This window comes from Hippoglossus hippoglossus, chromosome 24 (genome assembly GCF_009819705.1).
Source record: "Hippoglossus hippoglossus isolate fHipHip1 chromosome 24, fHipHip1.pri, whole genome shotgun sequence".
Classification (NCBI taxonomy): domain Eukaryota; kingdom Metazoa; phylum Chordata; class Actinopteri; order Pleuronectiformes; family Pleuronectidae; genus Hippoglossus; species Hippoglossus hippoglossus.
Genome location: NC_047174.1, coordinates 9,034,478 through 9,057,937, shown reverse-complemented (window position 1 = coordinate 9,057,937; position 23,460 = coordinate 9,034,478). Strand labels below are relative to the sequence as shown.

General features: G+C 41.9%; 2 protein-coding genes across 8 annotated transcripts in view; one reads left to right on the top strand and one right to left on the bottom strand.

Annotated features, from left to right (window-relative positions):
* The first annotated feature begins 1,550 nt into the window (after positions 1-1,550).
* Positions 1,551-5,978, top strand: LOC117758279 (pro-opiomelanocortin-like). Of its 2 annotated transcripts, none has more exons than XM_034579831.1 (5): positions 1,551-1,743; positions 4,174-4,300; positions 4,976-5,553; positions 5,589-5,635; positions 5,672-5,978. In XM_034579831.1, the coding sequence occupies exons 2-3, from the start codon at positions 4,181-4,183 to the stop codon at positions 5,543-5,545; spliced, it is 690 nt and encodes a 229-aa protein (XP_034435722.1). In that variant the 5' UTR covers positions 1,551-1,743; positions 4,174-4,180; the 3' UTR covers positions 5,546-5,553; positions 5,589-5,635; positions 5,672-5,978. The 2 variants fall into 2 exon arrangements, with proteins under 2 accessions (XP_034435722.1, XP_034435721.1); XM_034579830.1 differs by having other exon boundaries at positions 1,552-1,743; positions 4,976-5,550; positions 5,586-5,635.
* Positions 5,979-7,324: 1,346 nt separating this feature from the next.
* LOC117758269 (protein EFR3 homolog B) overlaps positions 7,325-23,460 on the bottom strand; it is a 27,537-nt gene continuing 11,401 nt past the window's right edge. For 3 of the 6 annotated variants that reach the window (XM_034579813.1, XM_034579814.1, XM_034579812.1), the window contains exons 3-23: positions 21,902-22,029; positions 21,287-21,437; positions 18,976-19,097; positions 18,525-18,674; positions 16,269-16,406; positions 14,623-14,701; positions 14,046-14,181; positions 13,515-13,670; positions 13,221-13,332; positions 13,035-13,086; positions 12,751-12,923; positions 12,561-12,636; positions 12,198-12,359; positions 11,163-11,294; positions 11,007-11,074; positions 10,761-10,888; positions 10,379-10,470; positions 10,215-10,263; positions 9,760-9,866; positions 9,616-9,665; positions 9,386-9,491 (exon numbers count right to left, since the gene is read on the bottom strand). In XM_034579813.1, coding sequence (XP_034435704.1) covers positions 9,386-9,491; positions 9,616-9,665; positions 9,760-9,866; positions 10,215-10,263; positions 10,379-10,470; positions 10,761-10,888; positions 11,007-11,074; positions 11,163-11,294; positions 12,198-12,359; positions 12,561-12,636; positions 12,751-12,923; positions 13,035-13,086; positions 13,221-13,332; positions 13,515-13,670; positions 14,046-14,181; positions 14,623-14,701; positions 16,269-16,406; positions 18,525-18,674; positions 18,976-19,097; positions 21,287-21,437; positions 21,902-22,029 — 2,367 coding nt within the window. Of the gene's footprint in view, positions 9,492-9,615; positions 9,666-9,759; positions 9,867-10,214; positions 10,264-10,378; positions 10,471-10,760; positions 10,889-11,006; positions 11,075-11,162; positions 11,295-12,197; positions 12,360-12,560; positions 12,637-12,750; positions 12,924-13,034; positions 13,087-13,220; positions 13,333-13,514; positions 13,671-14,045; positions 14,182-14,622; positions 14,702-16,268; positions 16,407-18,524; positions 18,675-18,975; positions 19,098-21,286; positions 21,438-21,901; positions 22,030-23,460 lie in introns of all 6 variants that reach the window. The other 3 variants (XM_034579815.1, XM_034579810.1, XM_034579811.1) reach the window with 3 other exon arrangements.

Here is a 23,460-nt window from a genome sequence, read left to right as displayed (position 1 = left end):
ACTGGCCTTGGTTGCTGACGTAGACACCTGACAACATCTGCCATGGGCCAGCTAAACAAAATAAAGGAAAAAACTAACAAACAAATACATGATTAAATAAATAACAATGAAAAAAATTCAACCTGTAATAATACTATTAAATAACAGGAACAATAGTCATCTCTCTCTCTCTCCCTCTCTCTCTCTCTCTCTCTTTTATATATACACACATTAAAATAAGAATAAGAACAAGAATAATAAGAATAATAAGAATAATAAGAATAAAGAATAAAGCAGAAGTATATACATATATACCCATACACCTACAAATACATATAGATATATGCATGGATACACACCCATGTACTTATTCACGGGCCTAAACGTATCCAAACATATGCATACAGGCATACCTGCATGAACATACCTGCATGAACATACCTGCATGAACGTACCTGCATGAACGTACCTGCATGAACGTACCTGCATGAACGTACCTGCATGAACATACCTGCACACATAAACTGTATCAATGCAAAGGTAAACAAACTCTTAACTCTAAGGCAACTCCACACAAATAGCTCCTCGTTTCAGGGCAGTTTAAGGATTTTAAATCTTCACCTGGATCCAGGAATTTTCTTTCATCTTCTTTAACATTCTGAGATTTAGCCAAGGAGCTTTTTTTATAAAGGTTTTCACTGATTTCCCAGGAAACAAATCATTGATCCTGATAGTAGGAGGCATGTGCCATTCTAGAGGATTATTTAGCTAATTTTAAAAAATGATAATATGGTTATATAAAAATGTTACTAGTTAATTCTCTTCTCCTCCAATTAACCTGCAACAACTTCTTCTTTCTGCTTCGTCCTTGTACATATGTTACACTGCGAACACATCCACACAGCTATAGAAAGCTGAATGTGTATGTCAGGACAATGACTAAGTGAAAGGATAATGGTTTTCTTTTCAAACCCTGTGTGTGTGCGTGTGTTTGTGTGTGTTTGTGTGTAGTCATGACGCGCAACCAGTGAGTCAGATCTTCCAAATGAAGTTTCCACACAGGGACTTATGCCTACCTTGTCAAGGGGGAGCCGCAGAGAAATAACCCAATCAGCCAAATTGATTCGGCACACTTCACCGCATCACTCCATCCCTGTCAGCGATTAGGGCTGGCCTTTGAGGACTTCAATGCAGAGATTGACGCGCGCCGAGGGACGAGCAGTAATTGTTTTTGTCATTTTGCGTAAGCATGCGTCTGCCCGACCTAAACATGCAATCAAGAAATTAAAGACTGTAATCCCCCGGTCAGGGTTTTTTTTTCCAGGTAATGAGGGAGTTTTTTGTGAGAGGAGGGAAGAGTGTTTTTAATGCTTCACCTGTTGTCTGGTGACGTGAGTTGCACCATTGATTAAAAACTGTGTGGGTGGCCTTTATACCTGCCACACACACACACACACACACACACACACACACGCACACACACGCACACGCACACACACACACACACACACACACCATTCATAAAGGAGCAGGACACCCCTCACCTAGATCACACCCCGAGGCCTTGAGACTTCATGTGTCTATAAAAAGAGCTCTCCTCCTCTGAGGAGGCAGCAGCAGACCCTCTCCGACTGAGCATTTCATCAGAGCAGAGAAGAGGCAGGAGAGGAGGAGGAGAGGGATCCCGGTGAAGAAGTCGCCACTCTGGAAGATCTGTGGACAGACGCAAGGAGAAGAGCGAGGAGAGGGAGACATTTGGAAAAGGTAAACATCTAATTGTCTTTGTGTGGCCTGGCTGGATCCAAACTGGGTCTGGTTGGGGTTTTCCTGAATGAAGACACTTTCTGTGTCATTGACTTTTCGGACACTTTCTGAGATGTGCAGCTGCAGATTTGATACATTTCTCAGTCTTTTTGTCAGAAGAGTCATTTGAATTGCCGTCCATTGATATTTGCACCGTTGCAAACAGCGAAAAATTACTTAGATAACCCTTCAAGCACTCTGAATATCAGTGAAGCATGAGGTTTCAATCTATTTTAATGGCAGATTCTTTGAACACAGTGTGTCTGCGGAGAGCAGAGCTCAGCTGAGTGAGTCATACTGTGGGATGAGAGTAGCCAAGAGTTAAGAAAACGATGGCCCACCGAGGAGTAGAACAACGGAGGAGGGAGAAAATGTGAAAAAGGAAATTGATATTTGAAGCAGCGGGGTAGAAAAGTGGGGAAGGGATATTTTTTGCAGGGGCTTTAAAAAGTCAATATCTAAGGAGGGATATAAAAACAGCAACAAAGAGATTAGGTGGAGGCGTTTGCCATGAAGTCATCTATTGAAAGAATCTTCTCCATCACTTTAGCGTGGAGTTTGAGACGTGTGACCACAGTTTCCTTCTGCGCCCTTGAGCAGCTTGAGAGAAACCATTGGAGTCAGGGTTTTTTCTTCTTCTCAGCAGGGTAACATAGGCTTCAACATTAAATTCTGGACTATGTGAAAAATAAACATATTTCTACATAGCTTAAGGACCATCTGGAAGTTATTGGAGCATAGTAAAAAAAAGGGGGGGGGGGGGGGGGGGGACCTTGTAAATCCAAGCAAAGATGTGCTCCTGACCCTCTAATGTCTTAACCAGGTCTTAACTCAGTCTTGATTTTCAATCAGATCAACTGCTGCTTCTTATTTCATAAAAACATGTGACAAAGTGCTGTGATAATTCAAACTCATGACTTAGCAGAATCTGCACGAATGTAGATCAAAGGTGAAATGGTCAATGGTTTTCCATCTGGGTTGTTTAGTTGTTCTGCCGCACGTTCCATTTCACCCCGGAGCTCGGCCCCTCGGAATGACATCACACCCACAATAACCCGGGTTTATAGTGCTCCAGTTGCACGGGAAACTACAGCTTTCACTCATGTTGATATACGGAGGGGCCATCTTGCATTTCCAAGTCGGGGGTGGTGAGGTTCCTCCGACCTTCTGAGTCAAAATTCCGACTTGAGGGAGCGTTTCCAGCCGCAACTCGTGGTTTAATGGAACGCGGCAATGATTATCTATTTTATGGACAGCAAAAACAAAACAGCTATTGTTTTAATAGAGAGGTCCAGAAATACTTCTTCTCAGGAGCAGTCGTGATCTGTTGTCACGCGGGACAAATGTTTTTTCCAACACAACATTCATTGTATGCGCGACAGCTCACATTTGCTTTTTGTATTTTGCCTCGTTTCACTTTTCCCGTTCCAAAAATGCCTAAAATGCAAAAAAATGATAATTGCCTGAGCGATTGCAGTCGGCCGCTTTAACCACTGTGACAGATGCATCGCATTTCCTGTTGCAGCCTCGTAATTAAAGCCACCGTGTGTTTAGCTTGGAGGATTTTAATGTGAAGTAGATGCATTAGAAGATGTTGCTATTTAGTTGAAACAGTAGAAGGTTGATGTTGTTACTATGCTGGATTTACATGCCTCGGTTTGATTTTTGTATGTGCAGGTGAATGTAACTTGAATCCAGCATCGACCAATAAAACCTGCTATATAGTGATGTAATTATTGAAAGCAAAAGCACAGGTTGTGCATTGCAGAACAATTACAAATATTATTAAAGAATCTGGGCTGATCTCATGAAGGTATCAGGATTATATGACATGAAATGTGTGGGGCTTTAAGTGCCTGTCGTTTCTTTCTTCCTCCGACAGTAAATGCAACAAAAGAGGTGAATCTGAAGTTACGAGAACCCGCCCCTCCCTCCCAATTCCCTTTCCATCACCCCACCTCCCCCGCGACTAATTTTCAGACGGCCCCTTGAAAGCAGTAAATCTTAATCAAGTGTCTCAGGGAGTGTCACAGGCTCCACATAAACACAGGCGGAATGCCGATAATTGGTGTTTGAGCTCACAGTAGTTATCCAGTCATGACACGCAGCTATAAATCAACAGTTTAGACAGTGTTGAAACACGTCCCGCTGGAGAAGGAATGGAGGAAGGTGTATGCAAATGTGGTGCTCAAGAGGCACCTGCTGTATTTCTGGGAACGAGTAATATTTCAGGGAAGATTAGACGAGTGGGAGAGAGCGAGCAGGGAGACTCCTCCACCAACGCATTTCCAGTGTGTTTCTCAAGAGAACTTCCTGGATGGTACAGCTCAGTTGTTCAGCTCAAAGAAGCCTCTCTCTCTCTCTCTCTCATGTTTCTGTCCTCCGCTCCAGGCTGAAGATGCTGTGTCTACGTTGGCTCTCGGTAGCGATGATGGCGTACGCGTGCGTCCCAGGGTTTGGGTCCGTGTGCCTGAACAGCTCCATCTGCAAGAACCTGAGCACCGAGCGAAGGATCCAGGTGAGTCCACCTCCCTTTCTGATGTCACTCAGAAAGGAAACTTTAATTCGTGCAGCACATTTCATTCATGGTTCAATGTGCTTTAAAAAAAAAAAATCCTTCCACCAAGTCTCATGTTCATCCTTCTGGTAGTTTTTAAGTAATCATGTTCACAAACAAACCAACCAACAAAGAAACGGACAGGGCTGAAAACATCGTCTCCTTGATAACAAGCACCAGACCAGATGTGACCTATGTTTGAGACCCTGATTGTTCAGCTGGAATGAAACTGTTATGTGATAATGTATATTTTTGTTGTTAACCATAGTGATTAGTGATTGACCCATGAAAAGCAATAACAGCTGAAAAGATAGGCAAAGAAACAATCAACCAGTGACTATTTTGATAATAAACAAGCAAGACAAGACAAATATATACTTATAATGTGTATTTTCGTTTTCAGTTTTATCTTAAAGAGATGGTTGGATTTTTCCCCACATTGATTTTCTCAGTGTACATAGTCAGGGAGTCTATAAGACTGTGTAAATTGGATCTGCATCTTTCTACTTTGGATGCTGGTGGAAAAAATCTGCATCAAAGTGACAAAATGCTCGATAATGTATCACCATCAACTCTTTCTGCGGCTAATGACTCAACAGAAATGTTCTCGTTGCTTCTCTGATTTCTTCCATGCAGAACTGTATTCGCCTCTGCATACAGAAGATCCAGGCAGAGCTGCCGCAGCTCAATGAATTGGCCTTGAAGATGGACGACGAAAAAGACCTCTTACTCAGCATCATTCTGGCCATCCTGGCCTCCAGCGAAGACAAGGTACCGGGAGTGAAACCCCACAGCAACGAGCGACGCTCCTACTCTATGGAGCATTTCCGCTGGGGGAAACCAACTGGCCGCAAACGTCGGCCCATCAAAGTCTTCATGTCATCTCTGGAGGGAGGGGGCTCCTCTGAGGTCGGCTTCCCCACTCAGGTTCGCAGGCAGCTGGGTGGTACTGAGGACAAGACGAGGGGCGACCTGAACCAACAAAACCAGGAAATGCAGAGGGCAAAGGTCAAGTCACAAGTGCCACTGAGCCCGCAGCACAGAAAAGATGGGAGCTATCGCATGAGCCATTTCAGATGGGGCAACCCACCCACCTCGAAGCGTAACGGCAGCTTTATGAGGCCGATGGAGGAGAAATCCAAGGCCCAGCTGGCTAAGCTCTTGAGGAACATTCTACACAAGGATGTGCAGAGGATAATAGGATGAACGGAGCAGAACGGCAGGTCGAACAAGTCCGATAGCCGTTGCATGTTATGACCCACAGATATGAATTATTATATGTTACAGGATCTTCTTGTCACCATTTGCATGTTTTTGAATGTATTTTTTGAGCCAAAGGTTTGTTTCATTTAATCTTGATTAAAAATAACGAGTCGGTTTTATGTTGAATTAAAAGCTATGTTGCAGCCACTGACCCCTTTGACCTTCTTGACCTGACTGGAAGGCTTTTTAATGAGCTCTAATTGTTTATTTGCTTGTTTGTTTGATTGTTTGTGGTCGGACATGTCATTACCGATTCAAATGTTTTGAAAAAAGGAGCTAAAGGTGTATATGGAAGACAATGCAGTAACAGAGTGGTTTCGTACTTTGTAAATTCATTATATCATTAAAGATCATTGTGTTCGTGGCAAAAAAAAAACTTTTTTTATCTCTTTAATTTTTTTGTCTGCGGGACAAGAGGCCTGGGAAGCATCTTTATAATAAAAAGTCTGAGCTGCTGTCTAATTCTCTTTTCATTGAAGAGGAAGAACACAGTGAAACAGGGACACTTTTTACAGGGGCTGCATTTGAAGTCTGTTGGCAGAACAGCGACGTGACTAAGCTGTTCCATTTCTTAGGCCCCTTCGAACACGACCTAAACCATAGAGGCTTCAGTCTGAGGAGGCCTCAACAAAAATAATTGGACTTGTACTGGATATAATTTGATGCTAGACGTTTGGTTTTGGGGCTTAATAATTACTCTTTCAAGTTTTTGGATACCAGTCTGTGGAAAACTGTGCTAAGACAGACAATCGACTGTGGATAAAGATGGACGTCATCTGAAGCCAAAGTGTGTTGATCGCCCTCTGGTGGCTGGCTGCAGTATAGGTCATAGGGACACGGACCAAACTAAAAAGTCAAAGCACACGTCAAATACATTTTCTCAAAGATGGTTTCTTGCTTTTCAGGTAAATGTTCAAGGGTTCATGTTTATGATGAGTTTGGTTTTAACTAGTTTTTTGATGCTGAAACGTCATGATTGACAACTGAGACTGACCCCCAGTCACTGCTGTGCAGACTCCGGCTCCCAGTGACATCTTCAGTGCAAGATGGCAGCATTCATATCAAGGGTATTTTGGCTTCAGTCCTGAATAGTGCGAGGAAGCGGAGACATGTCCGTCTTTATATACAGTCTACGGCTGTGGTAAATTATAATTCTGATAAACCGAGATGCCGGTAGCGGAAACACAAACACTGGTGTAAGTTGTGCATCAGGAACCTCATCTCTCCATTCCTCTAATGGAGAGACGAGGTTCCTGACGTAGATCAACTGCTGTGGAAATATTTGCTGATTGAGGTCTCACACTGTCTCATCTGTTTGCAGTCCAATCTCTTTTGAGTTCACTTTTCTTCTCTGATTTCCCATGATGACAATCCTCCGCAGTCGTGTGTATCTCACAAAATCCACACGGAGTTACACACACACAGTATATATTCGTCCTCTATATACGTCTGATGTTTTACATTAGGTTCCATGAATTATTCGCTGGGAAATGGATGAAAATGACAACATATTATCTCACAATGTTAAAGAGGTGAAAACAAAATCCATTTTCCACCCCTTTGTTCAGATCTGACCCAAAATGTAATGGGTTCTTTCGTGGCCAATGTCCAATCCTTCCATAAAGTTTTGTGGAAATCTGTTCAGCGTGTTTTGCCTGATCCTGCTGACAAACCAACTAAAGAACATAACCTCCAGGGCGGAGGTAATAAAGAGATCACATCTTTTTATGCTTACAGACAGTTTTATTGTACAACACAGCAACATCACTAGCATGCAGAGTCAGGTATGACACTCATAAGGCATTTTCTCCTCGTAAAAGCTGCCTTTGTCACTAGGTAATCCAGTTTTTAAAGTGCAAAGTTCACAGAATGAATAGAGTTGACCTACAGCACTACGTTGTAAACAGACCTATATTAACCAAACATGTAATGACAAAAGTAAGATTGAATTACCGTCAGTTAATAATATCACACTATGCGACATCAACAAGCACACAGCTGACAGGTTCACAGGGCGGTCGTCATTGCTAAGTTGAGTAAAAGATTATTCTACGACGTGTCGCTGGAAGGCTTCGGCTTGTTCTTCGTTAACACGGTGGAAAGAGTCACTGGACAGAAACTGTAAACTGTGTCTGATGAGTTTGGTCTTAATGAGAGCAAAGACGCACATCTGCATGAAAGTTTCCAACGTGCACGCTCACTCACATAAACGCAGGTACACTGACCAAATGGTAAACATGAACAGACAATCTGATACACTGGCATGTGTGGACATAGATACACGTACAAGGGGACACTACATTGTGTAATAAAAAAATAAAAAAACTGGACTACAACGAATGACAATTGGGAATAAACCAAACGACATCTTCCACATCAAACAAGACGTGCCACGTTCCGACGCAGTCAAGTCACAGAAGCACGGGAGCGGGAGAGACGGCCTCTTAGGATTTCACTAAACTGAACCATCACAGCACGACGACAACAGAAGATACGACATCACTCACACAAAAGGATCTGCTACCTCTAGTCAGGCCGTGTCAGCCAGGCTCGTGCCACTTTATTGCCATTATACTTAAATTTTTTAATACCTGTGTGTGTTTGCGAACACACAAAATGGCTTTTAGACTCGCTTATGTCTCGCTGTATGAAAAAGATGCACGGCTTGGAGCGTTTAAGTGTCTAAAAGAGTGATGGTGCTGAAACCTGTCAGAAACTGTGGAAAGTGATAAATTGAGAAACAATCTGTTTTCCTTGCAGATCAGATCTGTTCATTAATACAATAATAATGTGATCCTCTGCCCTTGTGATGATGCAAAAACATTACTACTCCTCAATATATAATTTAATTTCATGTGTTGCTGATTATTAATTTGAGATTTTAACAAAAAAAAAAAAGTATCGGAATACAAACTACGTAGCTTTCTCCCTCATCTATGGACACAATCAGTGCAGTGGCAAACGCAACTCGAGTGTGGTCACGACTCGTGTTTTTGTGTCTTAGCTTGAGTCACCCGTAAGGCACACTCACTTTGGAGGATAGCACACACAGTCATCTTTCATTTCAATCACAGATAAAAAACAACAAAATTATAATTAGACTTAAAAGTAGGTGCAGGAAATTAAAAAAGCCTGTCGTTAAAGAAAGAAGCACTTTTGGCTATTACACTAAAAAGGCAAAACGAAAAGCGATAAATAGACTGAAGACGAGCTGCAGAACATGGGAGACAACAATCAAACTTAAAAGAACAATATTTTAATTTAAAATGTAACTCATATACTCTCTTCCCGGCCAAAACAAATATAAAACAATTACAATATAAAACGTCATGAGAAAAGAAACATGACTGGTCAATCTCGTTTTGTTATTCAGGTTAGTATGGCAAGAATTAGCAGTGTTTCAGTTCCAGGGCGTGCAACGGGTCAATTCATTCTAAAGCCAATAAAATATAAAGTCTGAGTCTGTCACATCATCTTTAACTCACAGTTCTTGGCAACGTCTCAACTTAAAAATCCAACCAGTGGAGTTTTTACAGACATTTAAGGAAGAACTGAAAGGAATTAAATAAAAAAAGTGTGACTGCTGCATTTACTGGCGTAAGCAGGTTTGTTTCGTCTGCGGTCACAGAGGAGGAGAAAAAAAGAATTGTCATCTAAGCTAAGTTAAACAAAAAGTTGCTTGCTCTTTAGTTGGCTTGTTCTCCTCACATCCATGATTCTGATGCTTTTACAGTGAGGATTGGTTTGCATCTTTTTTCCGTATATCGCTGTTGAAAGTGAGGTTTAGTACACGCACAGGTCAGGGAACTTCATCTCGTAGATGGGCACGGATCGACTCTGAGTTTGGCCGTAACCGGACGAGATGGTTCCAGATGGGCTGGGCGGGGGTCTGGATGTGGAGAGGAGACAGGCCGCAGTCATCATCATCATCATCATCACATGACTGTGCCATTAGTGCCATTATTGCTCTCTATAGAAACGTTATTGAAATATGTCAAAGCTCCGTCTTTTACCTGATTGTGATCTCAAAGATCTGATTTCGTTTACTCTGCAGTTGAGATGCCTGGGCAAGAGAGAATAAATCGTGTTAGGTAACAGCAAGAAGGTGAAACAAGAAAAACAACAATATCAATAAAGATTAAATGTTTCGGACGTACCCTGGCAACGCAGTGGGCAGCTATTTCCTCAAAGGGGGCCTTCTGAAACTTCTCCACCACTTGTCTCCTGCGCTCCCTCTCCTGCTCCTCCATACCAACACTGTCCACTAGAGGCACACGGAAACCAAATTTAAATTTCAAGAGTACATCATGGAGTCACTGCTTTTCTTCTGCACTCACTCCATTCCATTATTTGATTAGAGTCCATGAATATGACAAAGAAAGGAAAATGTCTAGACATTTTATTTTGGTTCATACAACAGTGGAGTCTGATAAATATGATTTTTAATTACTTTATACTGGTAGATGTACCTCAGAACTACTACTACTACTACTACTGTGTATCACTTTATTTCTCTGTTTTGAAATGTTATTACCTTAAAATAAATCAAATTTGAGGAAACAAGCGTTGACATGTGGTGATAAGTGTATAATTACAAAGTGAATAGACAAACCAATGGCATTTTTCAGGGTTTCAAATGTGATCTCCTCTGCTGGTGTCCTCTGTCGAAGAGAAAAAGAAAAACGCACCATGATGAGGTAACTGAGTCACTTCTCTATACGTTGCACACTCAAGTTTTAGAACAGTAGATTTTCTTTGAAGCTTTAGTGCCTTTACCTCCTCTTTCTCTGGACTGTTTCGGGACTCCACCTCCACCTGGAGAGAGATGGTCTCACCGATGCTCTTTCTCTTGGACAGACGGTCCTCATCTGGAAAGAGAGCAGATGTGTTTATTTGTTTTTCTATAGAAAACTTAGTTAACCTTGATTGAAAAACTGAGGGACAGACAAACTGCAGCAGCTTACTGGTGGAGATTTTAGAGTCTGTGAAAGAATCAGCCCTGGTGTAGTACCTAAAAAAATCTTCTCTAACTAGAGAGGAGTAGTTCGAACCAATAGATATTATCATCATTTACTTGAATAGAAAAGTACATAAATCAATTTAAAAGTTCCTTCCCTTTGCTACAGTTGAAATTATGACCAAAGGGATGTACTTTTACCCGTAAACTGTGGGACATAAGGCGTAGCCAGTCTCTCTGTGTTGTAACCACTGCCTCCAAGAACCTCGGTGATCTTCGACTGAAGGAACAGAAGATCCCCTTCTACCTTCTCCAGTGAGGAAGGCAGCCTAGGAAAAAGCAGGGAGAGGTGGGTGTTTTCAATGATAGTATTGAATATTTAATTATCAATTCAATGCTGGTGTGGATTGGGAGGAAGGAGAACTGAATGTGAAACGAGGTACGTACTTGGGGTCTTCAATGAACACATCCTCAGGTAGAAGGTGGGGACTTTCTTTCTGTCTGACCTCAATTACCTGAAGGGGCAGAGGAGAAAAGCAGTTTGTTAACACACATGTTCTTGGTATTCAGACACATGTATAAACTAAACAAAGAAGGCCAAACCTCTTGTATGTGCTGGCAGAAGGCTGGGACGGTGGTGAGCTGGCAGATGAGGTTGAGGTAGGCGGCGGCGAGGGCGTGAACAGCACAGCGGTTGTAAACAGGCAGAGCCTCATCGGTGGACAGAGCCAGGTCCTGCACAGGGTACAAAGCTCTGTTAAACACTGTACCTGACGACCTCTGAAAGCTTTATCAACTGAATCCAGAGAAAAGACTTCAGATGTGGTTTAATGTGTCTCGGGCTGAGTCCCACTCTTCTTCTTGCATCGTTATTATGTCTGCCAAGGAGGTTATTATCTTCGACAGGGTGGTTGTGTTTTCATTGCTATTTGTTTGTCTGTCTGTGTCAAAAGGATGAGTCATAAACTACTCATCCAGTATCCATGAAGTTTTATGTGGAGGTAGATAATGACCCATTAAAGTTTGGAGTGGATCCAGAGAAAATGGAAGATCCAGGAATTTTGATTTAGTTTTCATTGCTTTTATATTTAATGATCAACATTTAGATTCGCTATTGTAAAATTCTTTGAGTTTTCATTTAGATCAGTGCTTCATAGATGAAATAATTAGTTTATCACAACACTGACCACGAAAATACAGTAATATTGGCAGTCTGTATATAAAAATGGACGACAATACTGCTCCCCAATAGTGAAGCCAAAGCATCTCGATCTCGACCTGGTGGCTGGCTGCAGTATAGTTTATAACTCCTGCCTCCTCCATGTTAATGGGAAGGATTTTCTGTCATACCAGGTAGTTCTTATCGTACTGCTGCATGTCCAACTGTTAATTTTTCTGATGAAATTTGGTTTTAATTTGTTATTTGATGCTATTTAAATGGAATTGACAGCTGAGACTGACTCGTGATTGGTCGAGCGCATGTATTGGCGGGACCTCGCTAACGCAGCTCCATCCCCCAATTGCTACGGCGCAGACTCTGGCTCCAAATGTGCAAGATGATGGAGTATAATAAAACAAAATAAGAATATAAGTGAATATAATAAAATCTTAGTTGCTTGCATGGATGCGCATCTGTACCTGCAATGCGAGTGCCAGGCGAATGAGGTCCACCACCACCTCTTCGTTGGCCAGCTCCACGCTGAGAAGGCCCAACAGAGCAAAAAGGGCCTCGTGGTGCTGCCGACCACTGCTCTGCTCCTTACAGCCCAGGTAGATGTGTCGGTACAGCTGCTGGCCATGCTGCGAGTAAGGGACGCACGGACGAGGGGAGATTTGATCAATTTAATTAAGTGCAAATGTAAAACAGAATATAATCTAAAATAGGAAAAGCAGAGTAGAAGTAAATTAAATTTGAAAAGGGACAGTAAAAAAATACTGTTTATAAATCGGTCCTCATTTTCAATTCCACTGAAACAAAGCACCTATGGATAGAGGACAGACCTTCTTCATGAATAAGTTGTCCTGTCTGGAGCACTTGTCAACTTTGAGCTTGAGAATAGAGATGTCCGAGATGATGCTGCACAGAAAGAAGACACAACAAGAACACACAAACTGTAAATGAAGCACAGAAAAACCAAATCTAGTACGGTACAACTTAGGCCCTACAATAATCACAGATACAAATACATACCTAATGTTTTCAAACTTGGGCTGGTTGTCGTGCCGGTCGATAAGACTGAGGAGGATCTGGAGCACCAGCAGTCGATTCTCTGGATCCTCGATAAGATAGAAGGACAGCAGCGGCTCCAGGAAGGAGTTCGGCAGCGCAGTCAGCATGTTGGTGGTCTGGAAACCTGCCGTCACCTGAGACAATCATAAGCACAGTTCAAGTTTACAAACTAGCCAAAACGTTATAAAGAACCACTAATTCAAAGGTTTTAAATGAATAATGATAGGATAGGGATCAATATTAACCTGAACCAAGGACTTCAGCAACATGACCTGAATCATCCTAATGCCTTCAGGCCTGGGGATGAAAGAGCAAATACAATTAAAGCTTAAAACAGTTAAGTTTTGTATATATGGTGTGTTGCTGACTGTCCCACAGAATGGCTTAAGGTAAGATACATGTTTACTGTTTGACATGCAAGAATAATTTACTCGGAGCCTGCGGACAGCAGAGCCAGGTGAACCCCAGGGACAGGGATCTTGCCCATAATGAAAAGCATGACCTCTGATCTCTGGTATGTTGGTAGAGTGTTGGCAAATGAACCTGAAAGAGAAAAAAACAACGACATGTAAACACTCACATGTAAACACACAGTTATAAGCATAAACAAAGACAAAGTAAACATTGTCAGGAGTGCAGGAGCATGTCTAGCAAAAAGGCTCCCCCACTCCCTCCCTCCCCACTCCCTCACATTGACCGAAACGTCACAACAACCACTCACTCACCGATGGTCCTGATGACGGCCTCCTGCAGCTGCCGCTCCTCGTGAGCTTTGATGATCTTGGTGCCGATGTTGCTGTCGTAGGAGCCGGTCAACTCGTAGTCCACACTAAGACTAAGCTGCCGCAGCAGAGTGTTGAAGACCTCCAAAACTGTGGGTCCTGCAGATGCAAACAAAATATTCCGGAGTGTCCTTGGGCAAGATACTGAATTGTGCAGACAGTGTATGAATGTTGAGTGATAGAAGAATTGTGCTGTGGTGGCTAGTACTGTCGCCTCAAACCAAAAAGGTTCCCAGTTCAAATCCCGGTTTTAAGTTTCACTTTGCATGTTTTCCCTATGTCTGCGTGGGTTTTTCTGCGGCTTCCTCCAAAGACATGCACATTGGGGTTAGAACTATAAATTACAGTAGGTGTAAATGACAGTGTGAACGTTTGTCTCTTTATGTTGGCCCTGCGATACGTTAAGATACGCTGGCCAGGGTGTACCCAGGGTGTGTGTGTGTGTGTGTGTGTGTGTGTGTGTATACGACTCACCAACAGAGCCGCTGGCTGCAATGGCAGCTGCCTCCAGCAAAACCTCCACTATCCCAGCTCGCACGGTGGCTGAGTTCCTGCTGTTAGCGTCCAGGTGACCGAGGAGCTGCTGGATGACCAGGTGAGAGTGCTGAGACTAAAAAAGAAGCAGAGTAGGAATGATTGAATGAAACAACAGTAAGAAAGAGCGACAGAAGTGGTAGAAAAGTGGTAAATTACACTAAGTCATTCAACCAGGTGGCAAACTCTAAAAGCTGTGGTCCTGAGTTAAGTGAGTCCCTGACTCCAAAATGAACCACAGCTGCGAGGCGAAGGTTTGATGCCCCATGGAATCAGCAAACTTCTTTGAGCTTTTTTCTGCTGTAAATCAGTGAGAACTCCACATATTACCAGGGGAGGTTTTGGCTTTCCGCCCCTAAATCATGTAACAACCAGACAAAAAGTGTGCCGCATAAATCACATTTAAGATTTCAGGATTCCATTTATACTTGGAGTTGAGGTCAACAGAAGGAAAGCGAGAGAAAAGAAGGAGGTGAGGAAGAGGTCTTGAAGGATATATAGGCACTTTATCACTCACCTGGATGGAGTACATGATGATTTTGAAGCAGCGCACCGCAAAAGTCTTCCCCTCCCATAGAGAGTGATTATCTAAGTGCCTGGGGGAACACAGAGAGGAAGAGGTGAATGAAGAGGATACAGGAAATGGAATCATACAGCACCTAGAGGGATACAGAGTAACTACTAATACATCTCCACCAACCAACGAGACACAGTGTAATTTGAGCTCCGCCAAGGAGGTTATGTTTTCATCGGCATCTGTTCGATAGTAAGCAGGATTATGCAAAAACTACTAAAATGATTTCAGGAAACTTTGTGGAGGAGTAGGGCATGACCCACGGGAAAAGCCCATTACATTTTCAGATTCAGATAAGCGGAGAGATCCAAGATAATTTTTTTGGATGAGGAAAAATACAGGAAGCTTCTGTGAATAAAATGTAGAGATGTACAGTCATAATTTGGAGAATTTGTGGAAAAAAAAAAAATCAAGAACTTAACTCTGCCTCTCTTCATAGTAAATGATCAAATAAAAAACTAAGTCAAAACTAATTATTAAAACATTCATCCAACATGATCAGGATGATTAAAACTGAACGATTGGTCAAACTGAGATCTTTTTGCATGTAGAGAAACGGAGAGTGGTGGGGACATAAATTACTAAAGCATGAGACAGACAGTGATGGATGGACGAGAGCTGCTCTCACACAGAACATGACTGAGGGCAAATTGGGAGAAAACTGAAAATAAATGGACCCGGCGTGTTCAAAGAAATAGACATTCAATATATAGCTACACACTACAAATGGTAGCTACAGTTGCTTTCAGAGGAATTCTGGAGAAATCAATAAATGAAGGTATTACAGGCTTAAAAGTTCCCAGAAAAGTTATAGTTTCTTTTCGCATGCATCTTTATAATGTTTATATGCTAGTTTGTAATTTTTATTATTTTCAATATCTAGATGAATCAGTTATAACATTTTCTGCAGGCTATCAGATTAAGCTGCATTCTTGCAGTCACATAACATACAAGTTAATGAGATGTTAACCTTACTGCTAATCCACTTCTCCAACCACAACTCCATGGGAATACAGTATAAAGCAGGAAAGATGAATGCTCACTGACTGAAGACAGAATGAAAAAATATACTCACTAAAAAAGTGATAAGCATTAATGTCTAGGGCTCAGACAGTTGCAGGTAGAGACAAATAAAATACTTTGTTCCAGGAAGAACAGTAGAGCTGCATTGATCTCTCAGAGAAACCAGGCTCAGAGACATTCAAAGTTAATTAAAGACACCACAGAAGATGACAGAGGCACAATGACGCTGTGAAAAAGCAGGGGGTTGAAAATGTCTTCTTCGAAAGAAAAACAGTAATTATAATATAACGTTGCAACGCAGACATCAATATAAATGCAGTACGATACAATTAAGATGTCTGCTCTGCAAAGCATGCACTCGCATCTACAACTGTGTAACCTTGCATTGACCTTGTGCCCCCTTGCACGAATGTGGGTAAAGCTAAAAATACTGCAGTCGCGTCCTGGGATGCAGCCCTCCTTCAGGTTTAGTGAGTGCATCAAAAAAATGAAAAACCTGCATGAGGGAACAAATCAGAACGAGAGGACAGATCTTGTAAATAAAAGAGCGAGCAGGGCTGTCTCACATTAGCACGGGTGTGATGGCATTCTTGATGTTGCCATAGGCAGCTCGTCCCAGCAGCTCCCTGAAGCAGCGCTCCGTCAGCTCCACCGGGCTCTCCTTCTCCTTCTCGGACGCCTGCAGCGGTGAAGGGGAGCGGCTGGTGGGGAGAGATTGCAGGTGAGAAAGCAGAAAAGAAGAGGGAGAGATAAGGAGAGGAAAGGGCAGGAGGGAGGGAGGGAGGGAGGGGGAGGAAGGTGAGTTGGGAGTAACATTTACACCAAAGCTCCATGTTTTCCACAGAAAACACTCTGCAGTGCTGTGTCGCTGCAGCCTTCACTCCTGAGGTGACTTCTCCCTCTGCAGTAAAAATTAAGTGGATGTGTTTGCCCTCATGTTTTGTGTGTGTGTGTGTGTGTGTGTGTGTGTGTGTGTGTGTGTGTGTGTGTGTGTGTGTGTGTGTGTGTGTGTGTGTGTGTGTGTGTGTGTGTGTGTGTGTGTGTGTGTGTGTGTGTGTGTGCATGCTCTGAGTAGCTCCAGCCTTTCTTTATCCTCATGCATAGTTAAAACCTCCACCATAACTCTAACTTGGTCATGACTAGCCTCGGGTGGTCCACCAATGATGACATTATTTATTAAAGACCCGACTCTTTCATCTCTCCTGCTGCTGTGGAGGAAATGTGACTTCCTGTCTCTCAGTGACTCCCCTAACTAAGATGAAATTCACAAAGCCAAGGAAAATACAGAATTGATATAACAGTTTAAAGTCATAAATATAAACTTTCTTTTGGACAGCTGATGTAGAAAACTCAGAAGGTGAGGTGCTTAAAGGTTTACATTTTCTGCTGAGACAACATCTGGCAGGAAACTATTTAGGGAACATAAAGAGTTCAATTTTAACAATGGAAATCTAAATGGCAACTGCATTGGTGTGAAACTAAAAGACATTTGAGTTCCCACACATTTAAATCAACCAGATTTTAGTACCAGAAATAAATTCTCTCCCTCTCTCCCTGAACCATCAGAAGATATAACTGTGCCTCATCTTTAAATGAACTTGAACATGTGTGGACATTAATGTAGAGAAAAATGCACCATCTGTGAGTTCGACCTGATCTCACAGATGACGGCATTCACTGCTGCTGGTTTCGTCACTGGTGAGGGCTTAAGTCAGTAAGGAGGAATAGAGGATGCACAGCAGGGGCAGACCTCATAACTCACACAGAGGGGAGGAAAGCATGGTGGGAAATCTGTCTCTTTCTCTCCATCTGCCTCTTCATTACAATTACCGCCACATTTCATTGCGCTGTTTTCTTTTACCCACGCAGTCCTTCGCTATTTCCCCCCCTTTGCTCCTGTTATCTCAAATCGCAGCATTGACATCAAACATATAATTTCAGTGTTTGGAATATTAATATAAAGGAACTCTGCATCTCTCACTGGCGTGGTCTTGCCCTCAATCCTTGTGATGCCGTTATTCTCGACTGATTACAACATTTCTGTTCATGTTTTCTTCTCCAGATTTTCTCCCCAACTCCAGATTTCTTTGTGCCTGGATGCTGCATGTGGGGAAACAGACGCCCGTAAGGGGAGCAATGCTGTCAGTGGATTCAGTCAGTGATGACAGTGATGATAAATGACGTGGGTGACGCCTGGCTAGACTGTCAGGACAAATATGGCCGAAGCAGACAAACAGCACCGGTAGGCCACAGAGCAACGGCTGTGGACTGTGTGACGGAGGCACGACGGGTCAACGCTGATTCATTTTAGGTCAATAATCTTCTCACCCCATGTTGACAATCCAGCCTCTTTAGTGACAAGCCTTCAAAATAAAAGGCCGGCTACTTATACCATGTGAAGTAATGTATAAATAAAGAGTACAACTTAAATAAATTCTAAATTATTCTCTAAAATCCAACCACACAAATCTTGCATATATACACATATAATGGCAATAGTTACACACAGACATACATAGCAGCATCACTGAGTGTATGTAAAGATGGACGATATGTTTCCACTTCCTCCCACTATCCAGAAAAGAAGCTAAATAAATTTGAAATAAAAATAGTCTGCTCTGTAGTGATCAGCGGATGCAGGGGTGGTAATCGAATATTGCATGTCATGTCAAACTTGACATGCAGTGACAGCCCCAGTGTTGTGTCAATGTGAGAGAGAGAGACCACATCTGAACAGAGTTGGCTTAATATCCATTATATATTTGCCATAGGTCTGATAAACTGGAAACAAATCAGTTGTCAATTTCCTTGTGTGCGCTCACCTCTCTGTACGCTCTCCACTGTGCAGGTTGAAAAGCAGAGAGGGGACGATCTTGTCCATGTGCTGAGGGTCCCAGATGTTGGCCTGTAGCTCATCATTCACAGTCTTCCTCACCACACCCTGCAGACCCTTGATACCTGCCATACGGATCCTGGAGGCAACAAACATAGACAGATCATTTGACTGATTCTAAAAATGGATGATTGTATTTATAATTATGTCAGTGTTTGGCTCGTTTTTTATTCAAGGTTATATTTAACCGTCCAAAGATGACATTCCTATTTTCAGATGACAAAATAACTCAAAAGATTTCATTTTGTCAGAGAAGAAAGAAAGGTTCACAGGAAGGGGTACTTTGAGGGAGTCTAAAATAAACTTCCTATAGTAGTCTTATAAAAAAGCAGTAACTTAATATCACCCCCTCTGGTGCAGTCAAGCATCTGTCCACTCACTTGGTGCGGATGTCAGGGTCCTTGTAACTGGAGTGGCACATCTCACTGAAGCGCGACACAAAGAAGTCATAACTGCGGTGGTACGACGGTGTGTCCTCTTCTATGTTGGCAAACTTCACAAACTGAGAGAGGGAGGAAAAGAAAAAAATAATTAGAAATATATATATCTACAGGAATAAATAAATCTACTCCTTAATATGCCAAGTTCATGAATAGTTTATCTTAATTAAAAACTGACGAAATGACCCTAAATCCTCATGGTGAATATCTCCCAAATTAACGTCAAAGCTGTAGCACAATAACATCTCATTAAGAATTAAAGCACAGAGCAGAGGAGGGCTCTCCCACTGCGCCAGAAAATGTCACCATTTAAACACGATGACATTTAGCTTCACGCCACACGACAATTAATAAATTATGAACTAGACTTCTTTGGAATCAAGTTAGAAAGGATACAACCTCTAACAAGAGTTCTGCAGTTTATTCAATAAAAGGAGATGTAATGTAATTACATGAATCCCCCATTCAAAAAGAGTGCCGTCACCCAAACGCTGCACTAAGGATAAAAAAAAAATCAGAATTTATGGAGAAAATGAGCATCTAAAGAAGTCCCTGTTGAGTACATTTCCCGAGTTCACTGTCAGAGTGGTTACTGGAATTAAATGAAGTACCCTTGAGCAAATTTAATGAAGTGAACCCGTAACTGCTCCTGTGATGCCGCTCAGCTGCTGCAGTAAATTGCTGCAGCAGTTGATACCCGGACGCTGCCCAGATTTACTGGCAGTATCAACTCCGTGTCTGCAGAACATCAACCGATAATGGAAGAGCTGAGGTTATAAACATTTTGAGTTGCCACCAGAGGCTTTTCTTCTATCACAGTGGACAAAACAGTAACTCAGACAGTGATGTGCTGAAGAGCTGGGTATGTAGGGAAAGGCTCTGCAGTGTATGGTTTTAGGTCACTGACACAGAATGTGAGAAAAACTAGTCGGGCTTGATTCCCATGGTTATAAACTCTCCTAATCCCCCCCTAACCTCTCTCTGACACCAGTCCGCATGCGACGAGCCATATAATGCATAATACTAAAGGAGAGACGCAATTACACATTTTTTTGCACTGAAAATTACAGTATACATATATTTTTATGAATGAAGAAGCTTACCTTGATAGTGTATTAGGACTGAAACTAACCCTAATCAATATCCTCACTGAAGGCAGACTGAAAGCAAAGTTTTTTAACAGATTTGGCAAAATTCAACTACTGATTGTGATAAACTGCACTGAGATGCTCAATGAACCATGCACTCTGAGGTGTGTGTGCTGGAGTGTACGGCCTTGCATCAGTCCAAAACACTCATGTGCGAGTGGGTGCGAGAGACTGATAGCAGGAAGATTATGAGTGACAGGCTGACATGTCTCGTCAATCTGTGTAGATGACTGTGGAGCTTTGCCAGTGTGGTCTGCAGCTAATCTGATTTCCTTTATGGGTGCTCTGCTGACCTGGTGCAACAGCACTCATAGCTGCTTCCCACATTACAGGAACTCATCACTCCCACTCCCTCTGCCCACCGCTCTTCTTGCTGTGCTCTGACCGTTGTCGAGGTTAACGTCTTTTACTTTGCGCCATCAAATCGGGAAAGTAAATGCAGCCTGTTAACTTCTGATTAAGATAATACCTCTAAATCCACTGAAATGGGTGGAATTTGATGTGGCATAAGAGCTTAGAATCTAAGGCACATTAATCAGATTAATGACTAACAGTTCGAGAATGTGGGAATTTGTCTACATTTATAACTGTAAAATAATCTTGTCTTAGCTTTTACCACAAATTTTATGAGCAGGTAGTTTTTTCTGCTTATCAAATTACATTTGTAGCGTTAAATTGTCTGTTTGGCTTTGACAGTATGTGTGAATCCTGAATGTAATGTACTGGAAGTCACTCAGACTGCAAGTTGGATTCTATATTTGTTTTCTCCGTGAATGCAACAACTATGGTCCCCCACTTATGAAGTCAAATTGTCAGTTTGTTATTATTTTAATGTTAACCACAATTATTCACTAGAGTTGTCTGTTATTACTTTGGCGTTAGTTTGATGTAGATACTTTCACACTGTGTTGAGTAAAAAAAACTAATATTTGCAATTGAAAATAATAATAGTTATTGTTCTAAAAGCCAATAACAGTCATTACAAAAAATGCCCATCTTAAATGACCAGATTTATGTTTTTTCTTTGTTTGTTTTTTTCATACTGGCAGAAAAGTAAAATGTGTTGAACTTTTTAAACTTGTAATCTAATCCTGGACACTCACCGAGTTGGTTCCTAGGATCTGTAGATTGGGTTTATCTGACTCGAGCAGCTTGCGCACCATCTTCAGAAAACTCTCTACGAACAGGTTGATGCTCTGACAGTGGCAGGCCATCAGCAGCTGGTCCAGAGCCTCCATGGCTATGCACACATAGCTGAGGAGGAGAAGTGATACACAGGTAAATATCATTTAAGACTCTTGACCCTGTAGGCAAATGTAGTCTTTGACTGTATATTTCATATAGAGATTATAGTTAATGGTTATACTCTGAATGACTAACTGCACACAGTACCGGATACAGAGTTTGATAATCTCTGCAACACAGATTCTGAAGACTCACATCCTGCACAGACAGAGCGACTCTGCCAAGTGTAAATGTAATCTGTACAGGCTCTTTACGCTGGCAGGGATCATCACAGGGTGTAATATTCGTGAGTCACGGAAGACAACAACTTCTGTGGCATATAAGGCAAGTACAGAATGTGCAGAAACAACACTGCTGATGATCCTAAAGCAGCCATGTTGTCTTTTTTATTTTAAAAACAGACCAACCTGCCTCTTCACCTAAAATGTTTTTCTTGAGACTACTTAGAATGCCGAGTGACCGGTGATGCTCACCCATATCTGTGTCGGGCCACATCCCTTGACAATCTCTCCGACAGGTAAGCTCCGATACGGTCGAGCTTCTCTGGAGCTGACAGGGCATAAAATGTCAGCTTCTCCATGTTGGCTTTCACCAGCCCATCCTGGGAGGATGACAGAGGGAAGGAAGGAAAGAAGAAAGAAAAAAAGACAAGACACAGAAGAAGATCATTTTAGGTTCTTACTCACATAATTATTCAAGACAAATCTCTAAGCTTTTGCAGCTACAGTATGTGTACGCAGTTGGGTGCAGTTCTCCCTAAAAAACAAGTTTTAGTTGTATAAATGGATCACTGTGTTTCACCTTCTTTTCTCCCTTGACCTACTTCACTGCGTTTCAATTTGGTCAGGGGGAGGAGAGAGCTAAAAACATCTGTAGTCCATTGAGATCACTTTACATTCTGACACATGCAGTCAATGGACGTAACATTCCAAAAACTAAACAGAAGTCAGATTAAAACTTGAACCCATTTCCAAGACAACAACATTATGATGGAAGGCTGGTAGTATTTATAAATACACCCATATAAAGCTTTGTAAGCCAGGTGCTCTAAAAAATAATAATGAATACAAATGAATATGCTAATGCTTTTTCTACTTCTAACACATCAGAGGGAAACAAAAGGTGAGCCTTTAACCTGCAACTATTACCAATATGTAGATTAGATCGTGGGGATTCGGTAGGGAAATCAGCAGCTTCAATTGTTAGACAACTATGTCGAAACAAATGTGACGGATTAGGTGCAGAATCTAACAGTTGGTCCTTGGTGGAGGTTTGTGCTTTTGAGTGCAATTTAAGTTTGACATGTCATAGCAGGAAAAGCACCAGTATAATAACAGCAACATTATTGATGACTGATTTAATGTTAGAAGATGCAGTTGGCATGGCTTCCTGGCACACCTGACGGACACAAGGCCACTTATTAATGTCTTTAGTTGAACTTGTACTTTCGAGTTATGACAGATTTAAGTGTCTGGTATGAAAAGTGCTGTTTCTCTAACCAGAGAGTTAATTCAGAGATTGCTGCTTTTGACCACCTCTCCAAAACATCCTGTGGCTGGAAGCCATAATCAATCACACAGCAGAATATTGCAGCTGAAAATGAAACAAGGTCCAGCTAAAAAAGTGATTTGGGGCTATTGTTATACGAGTTATTATGTAGTACTTTGGAGCACACAAGCTTCTGTCGGATGTAAACTCAGAGGTAAACATAAGTACTATATTTCCAACTAGCAATTCACTACACAGTACTGTGGTGACAATTAGTGAGTACAGCACACACATGCAGCAGATACAACCTTTATTTAACTACCCTATTGCCATATATCAGTCACTACAATGTGTACACACACTCACACACCCACATGTGAGCACATCATTTCCAAACTGGTAGGATACTATTAGTTACACAAGATACCATATGAATGTCTGCATCTTGGTCTACTCACCTTAGAATATTTTGAAAGCTCTGAAGCCCATGGAAGTTAATTTCTCATTGGATGGTAGGTTACCATATTGTAATTTTAGTTTTTTA

Excerpts from the sequence above, each read along its gene's own strand:
- LOC117758279 (XM_034579831.1), top strand. The coding sequence starts at position 4,181 with ATGCTGTGTCTACGTTGGCTCTCGGTAGCGATGATGGCGTACGCGTGC. Across the intron at positions 4,301-4,975 it reads GCACCGAGCGAAGGATCCAG|AACTGTATTCGCCTCTGCAT; the intron begins GTGAGTCCACCT and ends TCTTCCATGCAG.